At 36.4% G+C, this 23,288-nt stretch overlaps 2 protein-coding genes and 1 pseudogene across 5 annotated transcripts; 1 reads left to right on the forward strand and 2 right to left on the reverse strand.

Annotated features, from left to right (window-relative positions):
• Positions 1-411: 411 nt before the first annotated feature.
• LOC147279029 (CHY-type/CTCHY-type/RING-type Zinc finger protein) lies at positions 412-6,049 on the reverse strand. The gene is made up of 13 exons (XM_086249788.1): positions 5,869-6,049; positions 3,497-5,420; positions 2,826-3,374; positions 2,637-2,724; positions 2,451-2,510; positions 2,309-2,341; positions 2,045-2,122; positions 1,753-1,796; positions 1,448-1,488; positions 1,275-1,357; positions 1,084-1,175; positions 872-983; positions 412-758 (listed from the first exon to the last, which is right to left on the reverse strand). Exons 3-13 carry the CDS (start codon positions 2,948-2,950, stop codon positions 648-650), a joined length of 867 nt encoding a protein of 288 aa, XP_086105914.1. The 5' UTR covers positions 2,951-3,374; positions 3,497-5,420; positions 5,869-6,049; the 3' UTR covers positions 412-647.
• A 3,546-nt stretch (positions 6,050-9,595) lies between these two features.
• On the forward strand, positions 9,596-11,893 carry LOC147279030 (leucine-rich repeat extensin-like protein 4 pseudogene; annotated as a pseudogene).
• On the reverse strand, positions 11,887-17,985 carry LOC147279031 (uncharacterized). 4 transcript variants are annotated; one of them, XM_086251796.1, is made up of 10 exons: positions 17,895-17,985; positions 17,621-17,684; positions 16,982-17,253; positions 15,919-16,579; positions 14,996-15,195; positions 14,659-14,903; positions 13,357-14,228; positions 13,048-13,112; positions 12,623-12,828; positions 11,887-12,023 (listed from the first exon to the last, which is right to left on the reverse strand). In XM_086251796.1, exons 2-7 carry the CDS (start codon positions 17,639-17,641, stop codon positions 13,537-13,539), a joined length of 2,091 nt encoding a protein of 696 aa, XP_086107922.1. In that variant the 5' UTR covers positions 17,642-17,684; positions 17,895-17,985; the 3' UTR covers positions 11,887-12,023; positions 12,623-12,828; positions 13,048-13,112; positions 13,357-13,536. The 4 variants fall into 4 exon arrangements, with proteins under 4 accessions (XP_086107922.1, XP_086107923.1, XP_086107925.1 ...); XM_086251797.1 differs by having other exon boundaries at positions 17,621-17,777; positions 17,895-17,943; XM_086251798.1 differs by having other exon boundaries at positions 11,898-12,023; positions 12,760-12,828.
• Positions 17,986-23,288: the final 5,303 nt, after the last annotated feature.

Consider the following 23,288-nt stretch of genomic DNA (forward strand, 5'->3'; position numbering starts at 1 on the left):
AAATATTAAATTTAGAATGTAAAATGACAAAATGACAAAATGAATAGTAGCTGCCTAAATATGTAATGATTCTCTGTTTCTGTTTTCTGCCATGAAACAGGGGATGTGGAGTTATGCTATTGGTTCTTTGTGTCGGTTGTTAGTACTCCAATATTTACTTCCAACTTGACCATAAGTTAGCTGGGCTAGACATATCTATCCTTTTCTTGTGGCAGGTTCAATAGATGAGAAAAGAAAATTAAACGATTATAAGCTTATAACCTACTTTTTATCACACAATTTGACATCACTAACAATTGGCTCTTTGTATAATACCGAATTCTTTTAACATTAATTTTGATTTATACTTAATTATTGATTTAGCTATAATGTTCATAAAAAAAAAAAAAAGAATATAAGGATAAGAAAACATAGAAATGACAGACTTGATTTCTTAAGAAGAAAATAAAAACACTGTATACAAGTTATATATTTTTCTCAAAAGTTTGCAGAAACCATGGCCCCTCATAGTCCCTTGTATGTTCTGCCGCTGATATGGGCAGGTGATGAGGTGGGGTCAGGTCCATGGAGCCCTTTGTAGTGACACATGCAGGTACGCAGTGATAAGCAATGTCTTTATCGAGTGTGGTGCAACCATTGCCACTTGCTCAGCCTCTTGTTTGGCGAGTGTTGTAAGATTTGCAGTTCAAGCATTTCTGGGCCACAACATGGTACTGCACTTGTGAGCTTTTCCCGCAGTCGTTGCAGAGGATCCAAACCTGTTGAATGAACAGAATCGCCAAACAAGAATGAGAGCTAATCACACAATATGCACTAGGAAGTGTGTAGGATATAGTTTCTGGTTAGAGAGAGAGAGAGAGAGAGAGAGTACCAATCTGTTTTGATATGATTCAGGCATTGGCGTAGCTGCAATCTCCATGTCATATTTCTCCCAAACCTTGGACATATCACAAACTGACTTGGAGCAAAGGGGGCAAGCATATCTGTCATTGAATTTGAACATCCGAGTGAATTAGAAAATTCTGGTTATAATACTCAACTAGGTAAATAAAAGAAATCAAAAGAGTGTTTCCAGAGACTTACTGATAATGGTCCCTCATCTCTTTTAAGCAATTCTTGTGAATAGTGTGTCCACACGGCATCACAGAAACATCATTTCTTGATTCAAATAAGAACTGCAAATCACCGAGTGTTTTGTACTTCAGCAAGGCATCAATAACACTAGCCAAAAGACTAATATTCGTCGTAAGGATTTTCAACTGCTAAAGTCTTACCTCGAAGCAAATAGGGCAGTCGTGATGCATTGCTCGTTCCACACACGGATGGCTGTTTTTCAACAGAGTTGAGTAGCAGCAGCCTAATAATTAAGATGATGATAACATCAGTAATGCCATTATAACCCACCATGCCCAACTTCTTTAAATATAATTTTTCAAGTATTGCTTACCACACTTGTAGCAGTGAAAGAAATTTTCACGCCCCCCAATTCTGTGACAAAAAGCACATGGGTAAACACAACTGCATGAGTGAGCCAGTAGTGCTAAGGCATCGAAGAATATTGACTGTCTCTACTGATTAAAACAATGGGGAGTCCCCATCATATTCAGGTACCAAAAAATAAAATTGTCCACACACTTTACTCTATAGGTGTTGTTTAAAACCTTTATCTAAAGTCTAAAACACCATATTTCATGGCAGTTCACTGATGAGGCTTAAAAAAAAAAAAAACAGAACAAATATGAAGAATTCTACCTGCAGATTCCACAGCCATTGCAATGGTACTGTTTCTTAGATATCTGCAAAGAAAACAAACAGCATTATTGGCCTGCACAATAGTTACGTACGAGAAATCATCATGAGCCAAAAATATAAAACCTAAATTATGTTGATATGGATTCACATATCAACATAAAACCATTCCGTACAGAAATTCAGAAGTAGTGTAAGAGTGTATCAGAAACTTGAATACATGCACAAAAGAAATTGCATCAATATCCTTATTACAAAACATGTAAAACAGCTTTAAGAAAAGTTAGGCACTCACATCGTCATCGAATAGCTTGCAAATCTCACAGAAGTATTTCCCCATACATACACCACAGTTTTCACAAACTTGTTGAACCTGGTAATGGCAGCAACCAACATAAGAGACTTCACAAAAATGAAAATAGTGCTCTAAACAATGAAGAATTGTTTCGATTGTAGAATCGAGCAAACATCTTTATTTTACAAACATAAAAAATTACCAAAATCCTAACAAGGCAAAACCCAAAAGAAAAAAATCAAAATATGCAGCAAAAGAATTCACCTCTTGCTCAGTGCCGCAAAGTGAACATATCACCTGGAATAACATGCATGTACTTTGTCAGCTCATGAAGCAGAACAATAGAAATGAATTTACAAAAATAAAACTAAAATAAGGAAAAATACTAACTCACAAAAGGATTTACCTGCTTGACTTGATGACGTGGTATGTCATGTCTATGCTTCTGATCGACAATAATATTGTTCTGTACACCAATATGAAATTGAATACAAATTAATACAAGTCACAAAGGATTATCAACAAAAACATAAAAAGGACACATCTATTTATATTTGCATATACTATAAACTCATGTAAAATGAATACTCACCTTTGCTTCATTATGACAATGACGACAATCGAAAACCTCATTGCAACAAGGAGCTCTAATGCGGCACCTTCGCCTATAATGTGGGCATCTGCAAAAGAAAGATATGATAATGAGTAAGAAACAGAAAAAAGAAAAAAAGAGAAAAAAGAAAGAAAAATTAATCAGCAGAGAAATGAGTAAGGACATTACCCATACTGCATGAGCCCTTTCTCTAGAAATTCAGTGGCCTTTCCAGTATCCGTCGGTTCTACTGTGAGCATGCACTCCCCATTCAATATAGAGTAGGCCTCCTCCATTCTGTTCTGTATAACCATTATATTTGGCAAATCTCCAAACGGATAAGATAATATTTAGGAGCTGGCAATATGCCTAAAGCACCTGCACGTACAAACATTTTTAGCAACACTTGTTAAACTTCAGAGGCATATTAGTCACCCGATCAAGCCAGGTAAACACCCCATGACACTCTGCTTTCTTCTACACTGCTGCAGACAATTGAAATCAGCAACAACAAAATCCAAGCAAGGTTGAACAGCTCCAATCAGCATTTGTCCAAGAGGAGGATCATCAAAACAAGTAGATCTATAAGAATCCCAAATAATAACTATAATGCAGTGCTGGGGAACTCCAGAGCTTCCATCTGTGGAAAGTAAGCAATAATATTGCATCACTTGATTCCTTGAAGAAGTCCCGGAACCAAATCCAACTATACTGGGCACGACGAATTGACGCCCCAACCTATGGTAAAAGCAATATATCACACAATCAAATGCATTCTAAAAAGTTGTAAGAAAATAGGGGAGAGAGTGTGAGAGATGGAGAAATGTGTTGTGTTGATTGTCCATAAAGGACAGGCCTACCTCAATTGGGAATTTTGCACCATGTCTGCTTCGAGTACTGAACTTACCCAATAGGCAAAAACTTAAGACTCTATACCATCAGACTATGGGTTTTATAGGGTTCTCTCATTCTATAAATACTTGATTTGTGAGCTACAAAAGAATCATAACTTCATCTCCTGATTGCCATAATAGAAAACTCTCCTTCAAGGATCACAACCCCCTCATTCACCCTAACCAGAAGAGTGGAGCAATATTTTTTGTGTCTACTAAGAGTAGTTGCAACTTGATGCATCCAGAAACAATTTAGGGGATGGAAGGATATAAAAATCAAGGAATACTGTACTCTGAGTATGAGAATTCAAACTCATAACCAAGAGCAAACCAATGAGACACCTGCCAAGCATTCATTCTCTTCTAATGCTCCAGCTTGTTGTTGTAACGGAAACAACTGGACAGATTCTAGTGCTCAGCTTTGCATAAGGGTTCAGATGAGACAACCCAGAAAATGTTGTTTCCAGAAGGAGTTTCAGGTCTGGTAATTTCAAGGAGAGGTTTTAAAGAGTTATGTGTGCAACAAAGAAGAGACGACAAAGACCAAGCCAGAACATGTTGGGATAGAGATGGTGAAGAACCATTTCAATTCCAAGACGTTCAAACCCCTTGATCAGAACCATGAGGAACAAACATATACTCCCAGAGTTAGCAATTTCACCTCTGGTGATTAACAGAACTGACATCCTTAAAGATTCCACTTCCACAGGTGATTAACAGCCCCACAGACAAAAGTCCCAAACTTCAGAGGCCTTAATTATGAATGATGATCCACATTGAGCTTCTACACCTCAATACCTGAAACCAAGGTCCAGAGGAAGGCCTAACAACATTGGTCTCGTGTTCTATACAACAATATGTACATTATGACCAAAGACTGTTTCAGAAACAAGAGGTTGAGGTACCAGCTAAATAGGGGCCGACACCTACCAGAAATTCTCACATTTCACATCGATTTTCAGAAGCATATATGGAACAATCACAGAAAAAGGGCCAAACGACTGAAAAAATCCCTCATTTCAATGGAAACACAGTCAACACTACCTCCTTCCTGCCTCGCATGATTCACCCCACGAGCTTGAAATCTTTGCCACCTCAAAATTTCCATAAATCCTTGTCCAACTCAATAAAGACCTACAAAATCTCCATAATATCTTCTTTTTTGCAAAATACATAATAATCCAATTGCATCACTCCTTGTTCAATTGGCTGTTTTTATCAGTTCTTTCATCAGACATCTAGCTGAAATAAGGTATACAAGTAATACAGAAGAGATTTTACCACTCCAACTGAATTTTTTCTTTTTTCTTTTTTCAACCAGAATGAGTCGTTAACACATAAGGTGCTTGACACAAATCCATAAATAATACGAGCTACTAACAAGAAATATATAAATTTTGACACCAGAAGCGATAATGTACGAGGAAAATGATTTTTCCCCCTCCTTAACATGGTATTGTATGATTTAAAAATAAGGACATCCTAATCTTAAATTTCAAGTACATAACAAATATGAGTCGACTTGGATGGGATACAATGAGTAAACAAATCAGGTTAGTGTCAAACTCGAACTGACACGACGAGAACACCAAATATACGAACTCCTCACTTACCCCCCCAACTTCAGTTAAGTCCTAAATTAGCATTTCCATTAAATGTAAAGTCCTAAATCCAGCATAAATAAATGGACAGTCGAACAAAAATGATATCAGTTACTGGCGAACAACAGCTAGCCTACACATAGCCGGCGTGGGGAGGGAGCTAACCTACTAAAATCCGCGTAATGACTTCCAATGAGAAAAAAGGTTCCAGCTCCAAGGAAACAAGAAAATTAATCGAATACAGCTCTGGACCATCACTGGACGTACATTTCATGTACGGACAAGATTCTCTACCACAGGCATCACATCATTTCAATTATTACAAAAACAAAACGCATTCATCATCACCAACAACCAAATTACATTACAATCAAGCAGCCAAAAGATACAAGGAAAGCAGAGACACAAGTGCAAACAACAAGTTCAATCCAATAAATCGCATCCACAGCACTGCGCAATGCATGAAGAATCTACACCGTAAATTAAACGTTTCAAATTTCACACAATTCATATACCACACAGTGCAGATTAAAACTAAATTAAAATAAAAAGTCAGCGTCAATGCTATATTTTCTAAGATACCAAACAGACCTAACCTCCTAGAAAACACACAGCACACAGATTTTGCACGTTGTACAGCCAAAATTACCTACGATGTGAACAAGTCAATGCAAAACTAAAGCCATTCAAATCAAATCAAACTACGAATTATATGCGAATACTTAAAGAATAACGAACTTTCAATCGGGTGCGACAAAAAGCGATCTAATCGCCGATCCGAATCCGATAATAAACGGCGGGAACCGATTGAAGATCCGGAGCTCCGATTCTCCTTTAGACACTTTGTGCGTTGTGCGTGGTGTGTGAGAGAGAGAGAGAGAGAGAGAGAGAGAGAGAGAGAGAGAGAGAGAGAACGATGTGGATGACAGAGAATTCGAACGATAGCTCAATTTATAGGCAGAGATATGATCTTCCTTCGAGAGCCTTCGAAATTGGCTCCAAAACGAAAGCTGTGAGGTCCACGGGTTGCTTCCGTTCTTTGACAACTGACAGGTTGTACAATAATTGTCTGAAAATATCTCCTTCTTTCGAATTAAATAATGGAGCTTTCATTCACTGCAAGCGCGTCCACCGTATGAATATGCGCAATCGTAAATCTAGCAGTGATGATAGCGTTACTGTAAATCTAACGGATAAGAAAAGAGAGACTACGGTAATTAGTTTGTACGCGCGTGTATCTTATAGGCTTCCACCTGAAATGTCGGTGTAGAATGATGTGTTTGACTGTTTGCAGCTGGAATTTTGATTAAGATCTAGTAAAACGACGACGCGTGTTAATTAAATTAGTCAAAACATTGATTGCGTGCCACGTGTCGAGGGACTTGGCAAAGCTTGGTGAGATTTGGGGGTAATATGACGTGGATGGATTTGAATGATATTTAAAAATATCTAAGTGGGCATCGATTGTGATATAGCTGTGCCTTGTTATCCACCCTATTTAATTATTTATGATAATAAAAAATAGGTCATCTGGAGATATCATATTATCAATCAATTGAAGAGTGAAAGCACCAATGATAGAGTGCCATATTAGTGGAAATGTAGAATAGAAAACGTGTTAATTGATAGTAGCAACAAATAGAAACGTGTTAGTTTATTTTGTGAATAATATAAGTTAGAGTAGTGCATTAGATTATGAACAAGTAGAGACGTGGAGTAGAGTTATACAATTATTGTAATAGTTAGATAACAATCCAATAGTTAAACTCTTATGCGTATACTAACACTCAAATTTTGTATATATGTGAGCGTTGGATGCGAACAAATGATGTGGAATTATAGTAGAAACATGCTAGACAAAGGACAAATATGTGATTCTAAATTGTTGGGTGAAGTGAATCCTATATAAGTGTATTCGCAGCTTACAGTCATCCGTACATGTGGCAAAACTCTTCTCATTCATTATTAATTTTTTTCTTTTGTTATATTCGAGGAAATCAAACCATTGATCTTTATAATCTTAATTTATTACCCAACCTTTGGCCGGATCAACTTGAACTCGTCCGAACCCAACCTAGTGTTTGAACTCGTGTGGGAGGGTTTCAAAAAGTAAAACCCAACCTCAACTCTAACGTTTTGGGTTGGGCTTGGGTAGAGGTCATGCCTACTTAAGCCTGAACCCGAGCTCGAATTCCAACTAAAATATATTATATGTTAGTTTAAATTAGTAATATAATAGTTACTTTATATCATGTTAATTTATATTTTAGTTTATATGTTACCTTATATTAAGTTAAAATATGAACCATTAAATGATGGTCCACAGCCACACATTGAAGTTAAGGAAGGCAAAAAAAACTGTGGGTTTGGGTACCCGTGGGTACCCAAACCAAATATGACAGATATGGAGAGAAAATTTAGGTATGAATATGGATTTGGGGATGATCTGAAAATAGCCGTCGGGTATGGGGCAGGGATGGTATTGCAATCTCCATCCCCAAACCCGCCAACAATTAAATATATATTTTAATTTAATTTTATGATATAATTAATATAAAAAAATATGTATTATAATATTTTATTATTAATATATATAAATATATTTAACTAGTTTTGGACTGTCTTGTCCTTTTGGTCAAAAATGAATTTTTTTAGCTATATTATGTGTCTTTAAAGTAAAATTGGTTTGTTAAAAATTTAAAAAATAATATAAAATTATTTTAACTAATGGTGAGGATTCGGGGATGGGGATGAGGATAGGTATCTCATTCCCCGCGGAAATGGGTACGGGGAATTTCCGAATTGAACAATACAGAGATTGGGCGGATATGGGGGTAAAAAACAAATTCGGTTATGGGTATAGATGTGGCATATCCAACCCTACCCATCCCCATTGCCATCCCTAAATTTGAAGTGAACCCTAAGTTCATTTCCAATTTGTATAAACCTGCACTACAAAAAAACTGCACTCATCTACTGCGTTATTATCATATATATGGGCATGCTAGCTGGTTCTAACCCTCAAAAACGGTTGATGCCTTTGAATATCTATTATGTGATTTTGTTCTTAAATTATAGGATGCATATACGCAGCCTGTGGTTGTGTATATTCCAACCTGTATGTGACTTGAAGACTTAAAAGTAATGTTTGTTGGCTTGCTGCAGATCTAGTTTGGTGCTTCTACAGATTTGGAGTTTTATCATTTATTTGTTTATGTGGTTTTTATATTTTTGTTGAAGCCTTGAAGGCATTGTTGTATTTTATTTCTCATTTAATGTTGAAAACTTGAAAGGATTGTTGTGTTTTATTTGAGACTAGTTGATATTTGAATTTTAAAGTTTTGAACTATGGTACTTTATTATTGGCAGATTGTCTTGTTACTTTTATCAAGATTTGTGGGTTGAGCCCAATACAAGGAAATTGAGCAACTGAAGCAAAACCCAAATTAAGATTGGATTGTGTTAGATTCACTTATTTGCAACCCCTTAAATCCGAACACAAAACATAAAGCATGAATTAAGCTTGGGTTGAGTTGCACCCCTACCCTTTATTGGGCTAACCTTGAGACTACTCAAAACTCATATTGAGTACATAGAAAACGTGTTTATTGATGTACCAAAAAAAAGAAAAGTGTTAATTCATCATATTCGTGAATAATGTTTATATTAGAGTAGTGTTGTATTATACGACAAACTTTGTGCTAACTGCAAGTGTATGACAAACAAGAGTGGAGTGAAACTATACAATTACTGAAGCTAGATAACAACCCAATGGTCGAACTCTTATGGTGCACACTAACGATCAAATTTTGCATAACTATGAGCTTTGGGTTATCAACAAGTGGAGTGGAACTATACAATTACTAAAGTAATGCTATTGGCCATGAGTAATGGGATACGAACAAGTGGAATGGAGCTGTATGATTAACGAAGTTAGATAACGACTCAATATTAAATTCTTATGGTATAGATGATGCTGAAATTTTGTGTAAAAGTGAGACTTGGATCACGACCAAATGGCATGGAGCTATATAATTACTAATGCTAAAATGCAACCCAAATAATTGAATTCTTATAGTGGCATACGGACTATAGAAGAAAGATGCATTATGTTAATCTCTCACAATTGTACAAAAAGACTTGGCCAAAACATGAGTGGAGGACTGACTTGCAAAACTATTCTCACCCCCATCACATGTTGAATACTTTTAACACTTTTTTATTATTATAAGGATGAGTTTCTTTTTTTTGGCCAATAAGGATGAGTTTATTCCTTAAAAAGAAAAAACGATGAGTTTATAATGTAGTATGTGATTTTACAAATTAGCCCATAGATGTCAAAAACTTGATCAAGTCCTATGATGAGAGAGAGTTGGAAGCGGGAACTGCCCCAAAAAAGAGGTATTTCTGTTTCAGTTATACACAGATGCAATAATCTTGCATTCATCAGTTCCAGCAATCTCAGCATCCCATAACTGTTACTCGTTGACATAACAACCTCATTTATTTCTAACACATAAGGCTCTGTATATTATTACTCCATTATTTGATAATTAAAATTTGAAAAAAAAAAAAACATTGGTGACTCATTATCATTGTTTTACAATATCAGTGGCACTGTGTCATGAATATTTCCAGCTCCAAAATATTCACTCCCAGCACTGCACCTCTCTCTTCCTTAACATCTTGAGCAAAGCAAAGAAAACCCCCCATAGCTGTTCTTTTGTATGTGATCTTAACATCTTGAACAAAGCAAAGAAACTCCATAGATGTTCTTTTGTATGTGATGAAGAGAAAAATTCACATTCACATCCACATTCACATTCTTCTACCCTCCACCTTTGCCATACTCTTTTTTTGCCTTGGCACTGCCCAAGAACCCCCTACTTCCCACAATGCAGGCTTGAGAGACTCACAATCTTCACACACCAAGCAAAGGCAGCTCTTGTTTTACACTGACCAAGATGGGTCAAGAGGTGAGCTTGTGGATATCTCACCCTCCCTTGTCTTTCCCAACCCAAGAATCAGAAACGCCTACATTGCCCTCCAAGCATGGAAAAAAGCCATCATCTCAGACCCTCTGCACCAAACATCCAACTGGGTTGGATCCCATGTGTGCAACTACACTGGAGTCTTCTGCTCCGAGGCTCTCGATGACCCCTCGGTCGAAACTGTCGCCGGCATTGATTTAAACCACGGGGACATTGCTGGGTACCTCCCGGAAGAGCTTGGACTTCTCTCAGATATTGCATTGTTTCACATAAACTCCAATCGCTTTTGTGGCACCGTCCCAAAGAGTTTCTACAACTTGAGGCTTCTGTTTGAGCTTGATCTAAGCAACAACCGCTTTGCTGGGACATTCCCCAATGTTGTTCTTAAACTTCCATCTCTTAAATACCTCGACCTTCGATTCAACGAATTCGAAGGTCGAGTCCCCAAGCAACTGTTTGATAAAGATCTCGACGCAATCTTCATCAACCACAACAGATTCGCCTTCGAATTGCCAGACAACATCGGAAACTCCCCGGTCTCAGTCCTTGTTCTTGCAAACAACAACTTCCAGGGATGTTTACCAGCCAGCATTGGCAACATGTCGAAGACTTTAAACCAAGTGGTGCTCAGAAATAATGGGTTACACTCTTGTTTGCCTAAGGAAATAGGGATGCTCAAGAATGTGACACTGTTTGATGTGAGCTCTAATAGAATTGTGGGTGAGTTGCCAGAGGAAGTGGGTGAGATGGTGAGCTTGGAGGAGCTGAATGTGGGTCATAACATGCTCAGAGGGAGCATACCAGAGAGTGTTTGTGGGCTTCCGAATCTGAGGAATTTTAGCTTTGAGTACAACTTTTTCACGAGTGAGCCACCAATGTGTTTGAGATTTGAGGAGTTTGATGACAGCAGGAATTGTTTGAGGGGTAGACCAAAGCAGAGATCCATGTTGCAATGTAAATTGTTTTTGCACAGGCCTGTCAATTGTAGTTCTCATGGATGTCATCCTTCTGTTCCTTCATTGCCACCACCTAGACCACCACTGTTGCCATCACCACCGCCACCTTCTCCTCCTCCACCTTCACCACTTCCTTCACCACCACCACCACCACCACCACTGCCGCCATCCCCACCGCGGTTGCCATCACCACCACCGCCATCTCCTCCACCACCACCATCACTACCGCCACCTTCTCCTCCTCCACCTTCACCACTTCCTTCACCACCACCATCCCCACCGCGGTTGCCACCACCATCACCACCGCCACCATCTCCTCCACCACCTTCACCACTTCCTTCACCACCACCACCATCACCGCCACCACCACTGCATTCTCCTCCTCCACCGGCTTCGCCTCCACCACCTTCACCACCACCACCAACACCCCCTCGGCCTTGCATTCGCCCTCCACCACCACCACCCCCACAGCCCTGCATTCACCCTCCACCACCGCCTCCAAATTCTCCACCACCCCCTCCACCAAGTCCTCTCTACAATTCACCACCACCACCACCTCCACAAAACTCTCCCCCACCACCACATCCACCAAATTCTCCCCCACCACCACCCACTTACTCTTATCCATCACCACCTCCACCATCCCCTTTACCTCCTTGTGAAGAAACTCCTCCACCTCCATCTCCACCACCATGTGTGGAATATTCTCCACCTCCACCTTCACCTCCACCACCTACCCCAGCATATGATGGCCCGTTGCCACCAATTGTTGGTGTCCCCTACGCTTCACCACCACCACCACCCTTTTATTACTAGTGATTCCTTTGATTTCTTTTCAACCTTCTAGACAGCTTAGAAACTGATGTACTTCACTGAGTTCATTTCCATGACTTGGAAAAGCATTTCCACATTTAAAATAATTGCCATGAATTCTTCATATCTACAACTGCAACAAGAGGCACAGGGAACAAGGGATTAATTATTTTGTCATATGGTGAAGGTGAACAGAATGGGAATGCGGAGACGATGCATAGGGACGGTTTTTTATCATTTCTTTTTATTTTTCTATATTTGTGTCAGTTGTTATGGATTATTTTTTTTTTTTTTTGAGTAGTTAATAAGTTGGCAGATATAGAGAGTAATAGGCTGCTCGGAATGTAATTACAGAGATTTCTAGATTCTTGAATTTCTGTTACATGAAGATGCTATAGAACCCAATCTTATTTTCTCAACTTTCTTACATAGATCCCACAATATCAAGAGTACCTCAAAGGTGAGGAAAAAATTTGGAAAAAAGTTAATAGGTCCTAAAGCATTTCCCTTTTGTTATATTAGAGTTGCTTTTGTTTTTCAATTGGCAATTCCATTCCGGTTGCTTATTTAGAGAGCTGAATGCTACACTGATGCCATAAGAGTAATAAAAGCACACTCCCAAGTACATTGGATATAATGCGCAATTATGGTATTCTGTCGAGTTGGCCAATTTAGGCCTCAAGCAATTCACATCAATCCCAGTAGCTACATGATATTAACCCAATTTCTAACCTCGTCTTTAAAGCGGTTCTCTTTATACCAATTTGTCTTATCTGCTTGCTGTGAGAGATAATCAACGGAACACCTAACAAAAAAACAGAACAAGGATTTTCTAGTTACTGATATTCTACCGGGAAAGTTTTTCTTACCTTCCACAGGGTCGTCAAATGAGTCAAATTTACAAATCACCCCTTTACACCTCAAATGCTTTCTGCAACCTGCACAGAGTTCAAAACTCGTGGCTAAATAAAGGTCTGGCAGTCCAAACATTAAGCATTTGATGTTTTAGGAACTAACTTCATTTAAAGATTTCTTAAAAAGTCTAATTTAAAGAGCCTCTCAGAGGAGGGCAGAGAAGAAATTCCTTTTGTGGCCATAGGTGGGTTCTGGATTACTGGATGGTGCACAATTTAGAAAAAGTTAGGCCTCAATATTACCTTCTATGGTGTTCTGCTTGATTATTTGAGAAATAAGTGAGCATAGAACCTGTATTCCATCTTTGCTGCAGGCATAAAGTCAAGAATCTTCGTTACAATTGATAAAGGAAAGATACAATGCATAATCTAAAATAAAATATAAAAAAATCGATCTACCAAACTCAGTTGAAATAGGCTCAATACTTGAAAAGCTGAATTTGATTAAAAATTTTGATCTTTTCCTAGTCCTTATTCTCAAAAAGAAAATGACAACGAAGAAAATTGTTAGAAGTAATCAGAAGCTTGAAAGCAATAAAAACATAAACATACCTCCATAGTGTGTGCTAGACAGAGAGAAAGATAGATGAATGCCAACGCATTTCAAATTAAGCTCGTAGAGGTGAAGTCTTAACCGTACATCAAGTCTTAACTATGAGCAGATCAAAGACCATAACTTCACAGCCTCACTGAAAACCTGGGCATATAAGCTTCTTTTTTTGGTTGGCCTAATCAATGGAAATGAGGAAAAAGTATATTGTCTGCTACATGAGAATTAATATCTGACACCAAAGGCTGAAGCAACCCATTATTAGATAATTCTTCCAAGCCTTTGATGTCCTGTTGCATGCGGGTTGCATGTAAAATGGCATGATCAAGAACTAGAGGATCATCGGGGGGATTTTGAAGAAGGGTGAGCAAGGCTTGCCGATAAACTTGAGCAGCCAATAATGGTCTTGCAATCTGTCGATTTTTACATGAGATTGCCACCTTGATGACATGCTCACAGAGATTTCCCAGCCTTGACCAAGAGCAATCACACAAAGAGAATTCTGAACCAGGGTTCCAAATAGTGTATGCCAGGCTTCTGTCTGCTTGTGAGATGACTTTTGCATACTGGAGATTTTGCTCATCCAGTATGACATCAACATCTAGGATATGCAAAGCCTGATACCAAGCATTGGTTGAGAAAGACTTGTCTCTCAGGTTTTCAAAATACCCAGTCTCTGTGCTATATTGGTCTAACCAGTATGAAGATTGAAATTCAGTTGTAAGTGTGTGGATTAACCAGTCAACTCTGGACCAGGAGTTAGCAAATTGTTCATTGAAAAGTTTGAATTTCAACCTTAAATGATAGGACTCAATTGCTGCATTCAGCTCTGGACTAGCCACAGGAAGAGACCTTATACCATTGACCCACAACTCTGCATGACAAAGCCATGTGCTAATATCAATATTTGAAACATATTAATAGCTTGCAATGTCTGAAATGACCATTGTAATGGTTACAGCAGCCATCATTATATCTATCACATCAATTATATTTTGTTGCGTTGGTGTTTGAATACTAAGAATATCAATATATCATGTTTTGGGATCATGGTCGTAAGTTAAGACTACATAGTTCACATGATCTACCCACCAGGCTACCATAGCCCTCCTGTCAATAGGCTTGGGACCAGCTATATAAAATGTAAGGCACTAAAAATGATATCAAACAGAGTTGAAATACAAAAATCAACAGTCTCATGAAGATAAGGCATTGGTCCTTTGACAGAAAACATGTATTCTGCCCTGGGAAGCAAATACATTTTCTATGATGCATTAAAAGGCCAAGCATAAATGGGAAAATACCTATATTTGGTAACCATCGCCTCTTAAAATAATCCATAAAGGCACACTGATCAACAAATACTTGCATAAACTCATCAACTGCATCCATAGCAAATGGCCCGCTTCTTGTGCAATATAGAAGCCAGCCTAAGTGCTTAGACATCTCTTGCTGCACATCAAAGTTGCTGCATGTCTTTAAAAGGCTTCTTATCCAACCACGCCGAACATGCCAGATGCATAATAATACCCGGCACTGGAAAGCCTCTCTGCAAATAAAGAAAGAACCACATAGTACATTCAGTTCAATTTAAAACCAAAACTCTATGAGAAAACTGCATAGCCACACTAATAATATTACCTTATTATAGAAATCTCAAAGGAAGGATCATCCACTAAAAAGGCATTGAGCCTCCATCTCGGGTCCTTGGTTCGGATCCTTTCAGCCAGTAGCCCAATCCATTTATGGATATCTTGACTGGCCAAAGAGGAGGTAATGACCCAAGCAACTGGTATTGCATTCTGGGATGGGTCGAAAACAAGTAATGTACACAAGGGATACTGTTAAGAGTGGCCAAAAATCACAATAAGGATATGACATCCAGTCATCTAAAAGTACAGCTAAAAATCAGGTACAATGTCATTATCTATATGCATGAAGTAGCAGGCTAGCTGTTTATAAATCAAAAATGGCAAACTCCTTTCTTTACCAACTTCTGGCCAAAAATACTTCCACTGAAAGATGTATGGTTGTACCAGATGATCTGAAGTCCAAACCCATCTAGTTGCACCACTTTGTTAAGGCATGAATTAGGAAAGAATCTCCGAAATGCATATGCCACCACCTCACCATACGGATAAATTTTTCTGAACCCTTGATGAGATGGGACCATTATATGTCACTTCTTAATTATTGCAGTGGGATCATGAATAAATTAACAGTTTCTGATTCCATTATAGTGCACGCTTCTGACTTACATAGTTAGATTACATACATTCTTTCCTCTCAACTCCTAAAGTATCTTCAGTATTATTCTAGAAATTATTCCCCCTTTTTTTGGGTTCCAAGGTGCCAACCTCATAACACCAAAAGGTTTGTTTTTTATTTATTTATTTTAAATCATTTCAACATCTTAGATAATGATATCTTCTGGCAATTATTCTAAAACCATGATCCTGGCCTGACAGTATGACGCTGCTGGTGGTGTTTCTAACATGGACAACAAACAACATGAAAAGCATGAAGTATCACTTGCAAGTAACTAGAAAAAACAATCACGATACCTTAAGTTTCTTTAAGCCAAATGTTGAATGGGAAGCTATGTAACCATTATGTCCATATTGGAGCATCTGTTGCAGCTGCCAATCTGTCTGAATCCCCAAAACAAATGGTTCTGAACCAGAGCTATCTTGAAAGTAGAAAACATGTTTAGGATGGCGTTGAACCCACATCTTTATGCTGCATTCATCATCTGCATGTAACTCATGAGAAGAATTACGAATCACCCTTTCCATGTTACGAACGTCATTACGACTTAGAAAATCATCACGGTTCTGGGGTCCACCATGCCCTTGGACCACCTCCATGTGATGCTGAATTATATTGTCCAAAGGTATTCCTGCATAAAGCATAGACATCACTTTCTGGCGTTGCTCCTCCGAAATTCTTGGAGCATACATAGCTCTTGTTCCCAGAGCATCCTGATCAAGTATACCATGACATGGGGCTCCGGATTTATCTACATGCTTTCTCTGGTTATAGATGATGAGAGCAAGGAGTGGCCGGGTATATAAGCGTTTAACAGTAAAGTGGCAGAGACAGCCTCTCATCATGTGACGCCTCCCAGGCCTGCTCCCCTTTCCTGATGCAGGCTTCAGACTAGAACCATCCACTACACCAGATTCGCTTTCTCTGTAATCTTCAGGACCATAAGAACACCAGTATCTGATGAATCACCATATTTTTTTACAGGAACCACATGTAAAAATATGTTACTTATATTTAAGTTGAAGATCATTCAAATGCATTTAATTTAAGTGTATCTGGGAACATATTACAGTTGCCTAAATTTTCAAGTGTATTTTAATAGTTAAGTATTCCCTCAATATTTATCTTTAAGTTATGATTAATGAGCTTAAATGCGAAATGAATTTCTAATTTTGCAAGTGTCGACTAAAGGATTATTCTTTTATTAAAAAAGAAAAAAGAAAAAAGAAGAAAAAGGTCAAAAAGTGCTATTCAACACCACCACCGGAATGCAAAGAACCCCAGCATACACACATGCACACAAAAGAAAAGAAGAAAGAAGAAACACCTACAAAATTCTGAAGTACAGAGACAACGTACAGTGTATATTCAAGATAACCATCAACCCTTGGCTTGCTGATGCTCCCCTCAGGTCTCTTCCTTCTTGACTCAACGCGGAAGCTAGCAGGGCATTCTGCATTTAAAGATTCTCCTTTTACAAAATCATCCACTCTAGCAAATGGGATCAGGGCAATATCATCACCACCTTGGCGACCACCTTCTACTTTTACCCATTCGATATGAGCGGCAGAAAACTCTGCACATGGAGGATCTTGTACTGGAAGGTTAAGAATGTCCTCCATTCTAGGCATCTGTGTAATAAAATGGAAATCAAATCATAACCCTTCTAATTTTCGTAGCAGAAAAATTGAAAGATTTTCTAATAATTAGTCTGTGCTAGTTTGAGTCTCACCAATGCAAGTGGTGGGGCAGGCACAAAAGAGGAGAAACCCAATCTCATGTTACCTTTTTGCTTTACATAATTACATAAGGTTTACCATTACATAACACCAACCCATTAGATCCTTCAAACCTCTAACTCAACGTAAACCACCAAAAAGCAAAGCCATAAAATTTCAGAGCTATTTGAGATTACCAACTACGTTCTTAACATTTTAAGACGAAAACACAATAAGGACTTGATAGATTGCTGAGGTACAAGCAAAAAACAAAATTTACCTTGTGTTCATGCCCCTTCATGCTTGTCCAACTAGCTCAAAATGTAAATTCCGGAACTTTTATTCTGCAAGTAAATTAATGTCTAAGAATTTACTAAATCCTAAAAGGGAATTAAAAAAAATTGCAGAACCCTAGAAAGAGGAAAACCAAATAGCAGCTGAGAAGAATGCAAAAATGCAAAAAAAAAAAAAAAAACCATTAGAGGATAAAAGTAATAAACGTAAGCGAAGCTAAGGAAAAATAGTAAATAGTAAAATTCAAAATGGAAATTTACCTCTAGAGTCTGCAATTTGAATGGGAAGCCATGGGAGAGTGATACGAGGTCTTCGAACTTTCAGTGGAGCTCTTGCCTTCAGTGATCAGTGACTCAGTGTCAGTAGCTCAGTGATCAGACAAAGGTGTTGATTTACGAAAACGACCTCCCGTTTTGTTTTCTTTCGTTACTTTTTGGGTTTGCAAAATGAGTCCAGCCCACGGCAATGAAGAAGGTCACGCTTGGACTAGATATATGGGGACGTATTGGAGGACTTTTGGGCCCATTTAGACCTTGATAGATTATTAGCCTGTTTGACAGTGCTTATGTAAGAAAGCACATAGATTATTCGCACATTTACTTTTTGAAATTATAATTTTGTATCATTTCATCTCCTAAAAGTTTAATGTCTTAACTAACTCCCTAAAAATTGATAGCATGTTCTACATTATCCAAAATTATCAAGTCTATCAATACCACCGTTTGAATTGATGACGAAATTAACCCGCCATGTTATCGATTTACTTGACCCATTCTTCTTGGTGACCAACAATTTAGGCTGGCCAACTTGTATTTCTTTTTACCTCCTTTTAAAAAAAGATGTTAACCAAGAAAATGACATCAAATTCTTTCTATGCCTCAAGTGAACCATTCAATGACTCTGTATTGGTTTTCTTTTGGCCTGTAGACACAATATTGGTTATCGTGCAAGCAACAAAGCAAGAGTAATTATCATATAAGAAACATTAAAAATAAATTAAAAATAAATCTATTATTTATTTGATATGTTACTTAATTAGGAGCAACCTCAATTAATTTTAAACAAAACACCCCATTTTTTTCCCAAGAAAATGAAACAAAAGAGATAAGTTTTAAAACAAAAAGAACATTAGAGAAAAGGGAAAGGTGGATAAATTATGTCCTTACTCCTTGTTGTACTAGCAAATAGTCAAACATTCAAAAAGCGGTTTTTCTTTAAGGTAAATTGCTCTTAAAGGACAAAAAATGCCATGTACGGCTAGTTGACTATATCACCAAACTATTTGAAAGGGCTTTTAAACATTATAAAAACACTGTAACATGCTCTATATCATGTCCAAGACCACTGTTTACAGAAAAATATCCCAGCATTTTTCTAAAATTAATAAGAGTTTAATATAATTAAGGGCCAATTACAAAAAGATTAATAGATATTTTTCAATATTACAAATTAGTCAATTAATTTTTTCAAAATACCATGATAGTCACTATTGACCAAAATCAAATTAAGAGAAATTATGTGAATTAACAACTGAACAAAAAACAAAAAGTAATTTACAGCTCCTATCACTGTGCTGACATATTGTTGACATCAACAATGTCCAATTTTAAAAAATTATATATAAGTTAATAACAACTACATACTTTTTTTATTGGTAATTATCACACAGTTACTGTTTTTTAATTAGTAATTATGTGACATACCATTTTTAATTGATAATTATGTGATAAGTACCTTTTTTAATTGGTCACTGAGCGACAGTTACTGTTTTTTAATTAGTAACTGTCACACGATTATCCTTTTTTAATTGATAACTATCACACTGTTACCGCATTTTAATCGATAACTATTACAAAGTTACCGTTTTTTATAGGTAACTGTCACACAGTTACTATTTTTAAACTTGGTGACTCCTTTTTTAAGTTTGAATCAAACTATTTTTGAAGTGCAGGATAGTAATTAACATAAGGAATAATATAGGGCCGCCCAAATTGGGCTGGGCCCATTGACTATTATGTAAGTAACAAATAGGGAGACTTAGAGTCCAGTTTATTTTATGAGTCTTTTTTAGATTAACACCGGTAGTGATTTAGGGTTTTTAACCAAGTTTTTTTTTTTTTTTTTTTTTTACAGCTTTATGTTAGGTTTTAACTCCGGAATTTTGAGTGGAGACTCTACAAAACCCACTCTACACCCTAGGTGGGGAAATACCCTTCAAATTAGGAAATGACTTTATTATAAATTAAAATGATTTTCTTATAAATTAAAAGACTTTATTATGAATTAAAATGATTTTTTTATAAATTTTAAAACACCCTCGGTCTCCATCTAAAAATTATTTTTCTAAATGAGCCAAACCTAATTATCTCTAACAAATATTTGTAGGTGACCATTATGGGAACCCAAATTGTATTTGACTAGTATAAAATTTTCAAATGTTTTATTGATTATTTGTAATTTGCTATATTATTAAACATTTGCCTCATAGCATGTATTTATGATTTTTATTATCTCATCAAGTCCTTAGTTAGAGAAGTGTGTTTATGTATGGAAGGAGGCAGATGTGCATACATATTTTTTAAGGTAAATTACTGCTAAGGACCAAAAATGAAAGCTTCTAACCATAAATACACCTAAAAAAAATAAGTTAAAGGACATTCTTTGCACATATGTGCATCCGTTAGTGTAAAAAACATTGATGAGCGCTCAGAATTCCTGACGAGGGCTCGATAGATGTAGATGCATACTCCATCTGCAGGTTTTAGATTACATATGCATGTTTTTTATTATAGATGCATGCTGCATATGCAGCTTTTAGGTTGCAGATACAATTGTATCTACAGTTGCCAAGCGCTTGATAGAAATTACCGAATGCTTGACACTAATTTGTTTATATTAATTATTGGGATTAGCCTAAAATTTCCCTTTAAACTCTAATATGTTGTTTTTTATTTCAAGAATACATTGATTGAAATCTTATTTTATGCTTAAGTAAGAGGTTAGGTACTATGATTGGTATGCTAATAGCAAGCTCCCTTATTTTATATAACTATGACCTGATGCTTTTCTAAACTTGATCATACCTATTCCCTAATTAACATAGTTGCTTTTTGCTAAGTTGGGAGTTGTGTTCTGTTCTAAAGATTTTACACCTCACATTTAGGACGTTAATCAATACTTAGTCTGAACTTTTATCCATTTGTCAAGTTTGATTCTGCCATCTCCCTTTTATTATTCCAAAATTGACAAGTTTGATTGCATAATTTTGGGTCGGTTGGACTGTGAATTAAGTTTTTTTTTTATTTTAGCCTGCTAAGACTTTATTGTTTAAGAAATTATTATATATAACCGATATATTAACACGTAGTATAATCAGTTTATATGTTATAATATGAGTGGATGTTATTAATACTATATTCTACTAATATAAACATATCGTCCAATAATACCTTTACACGTTAAATTAGTTATATCATTTGACGATATATCGGTTATACCCTATAATTTTTTTTATTCTTTAACCTTCTATCTCTTTCATTTTTATATACTTTAAAATTCTTCTTTCTCTTTCATTGTTATTAATTAGGGTTTTTTTTAATTATTATGTAATTACCTACAATTATTCAACCATAACGAGATTATTGTACTTAAAAGCAATCATCATTAATAAATTAAGAAGATTATTCGAGTTAACCCAACTAGCCAAGTACTTTCTTGCCTTGACTTTTCTGTTTGATAAGCTATTTTAATTAAACAATACAAGTAGCTCATGGCTGAGCATTGATCGCTTCGGTTTTCACCAATAGTCGCCTCCATGACCACATGATTTTAAATTAGATTATTAGAAGCAAACAATTCTATACATACTAATACATATATATATATATATACACACACAAAGGAAGGCTCCATTGTAGGATCCTACATGTAAAATTATTTGTAGGATATCTCATGGGGCACACTCTCATATATTTTCAACAATTCGAATCGTTATTTTTTAGATTTCTATTCATAGATCATTCTTACAAAAAATTAGTTAAATCAGAAATCATTTGTCTATTTAACTTTGATCAAACAATTAGATGAACAAAAAATTTTCAATAAAACCGTCTATTTGTTTGATCAAAATTAGATAAGCAAATAATTTTTAATTTAGTTAATTTTTTGTAAGAATAATTTATGAACAGAGGTCTGAAAAATAGATAGTTCAGATTATTGAAAAACTATATGGGAGTAAACCCCATGAGATATCCTACAAATCATTTTATTTGCAGAATTCTACAATAAAGCCTTTCATATATATATATATATATATATATATATATATATGAAATGAGACTATGTATATATAGGATCTATGAAATGAGACTGCGTGTGTATATATGTATATATATATATTTTTTAAGAATCTCTAAAACATCCTGTGATACTCAATACCTATTGAAGCAAACAATTACTCGAATGTTTATAATGATAATCAAGATTTTCAACATAAATCTATTCAAAAACTTAAAAGTGAATCGAGTTGATTTATTTATAGAATGTCGACATGTTTTGTGCATGAATACTCTCATTTGTTTATATTAATTAATGGGATTAGCCTAAAATTTTCCTTTAAGCCCTAATATGTTGTTTTTTATTTCAAGAATAGCTATGATTGAAATCTTATTTTCTGCTTAATTAAGAGGTCAGGGACTATGATTGGTATGCTAAATTGCTAATAGTACAAGCTCCCTTATTTTATATATCTATGACCTGATGCTTTTCTAAACTTGATCATTCCTTGGATGGAAGATGTCCCACCTATTTTGTACTCTATCCTCCTCTAGATAGCTCTACTACTCAATACTCATTAATAAAAGCTAAGGCACCACTTATCAAAAAAAAAAAAAGAGAAAAAACTTGATCATGCCTATTCCCTAATTAACAAAGTTGCTTTTTGCTAAGTTGGGAGTTGTGTTCTGTTCTAAAGATCTTACACTTCACATTTAGGACGTTAATCAATACTTAGTCAGTTAGTCTGAACTTTTTATCCCAATTTGTCATGTTTGATTCTGCCACCCCCCTTTTATTATTCCAAAATTGACAGGTTTGATTGCATCACCCACACAAGACTAGTGGTGCTTTGGGTGATGGGACATATGACGGGTCATAGTCATAATTATGATGACTACAATTGTATAATAATTAATCATTACTAAATTTCGGTGGTCTTGGACCTCTTGGTTGAACTTGATGGATGGTTATGTTGAGGAGAGAGAGGGAGGAGGTTTGTAGTGGTACTGTGGTAGTGGGAGATAATAAATTAATAATGGTGGTAAAGAGAGGGGATGGATTGAGGAGCAATGAGGGTTTAATTAGGGCCGGGTCGGGTTGACCGAAAAATCGAGGCCGAGCTTGAAATTGGTCCAACCGATACTGAAAAAAATCGTACCGAAATAAAATCGTACCGGAAGTTCGGTTTGACTACCGAACCGGGAGGTTCGGACTCAGTCCCGGTTTTCACATCCTTAAATCGTCGATAAACCGAACCGAACCGAATATATTTAACAAATCATTTACATAATTCATTTTTATACATTTCTAATACATTTCTTATACATTTCTAATAAATAATTTATAATTTTATATAATACATTTCTATAATTTATATA

Source organism: Dryas octopetala, chromosome 7 (genome assembly GCF_963921425.1).
Source record: "Dryas octopetala chromosome 7, drDryOcto1.1, whole genome shotgun sequence".
NCBI classification, from domain to species: Eukaryota; Viridiplantae; Streptophyta; class Magnoliopsida; order Rosales; family Rosaceae; genus Dryas; species Dryas octopetala.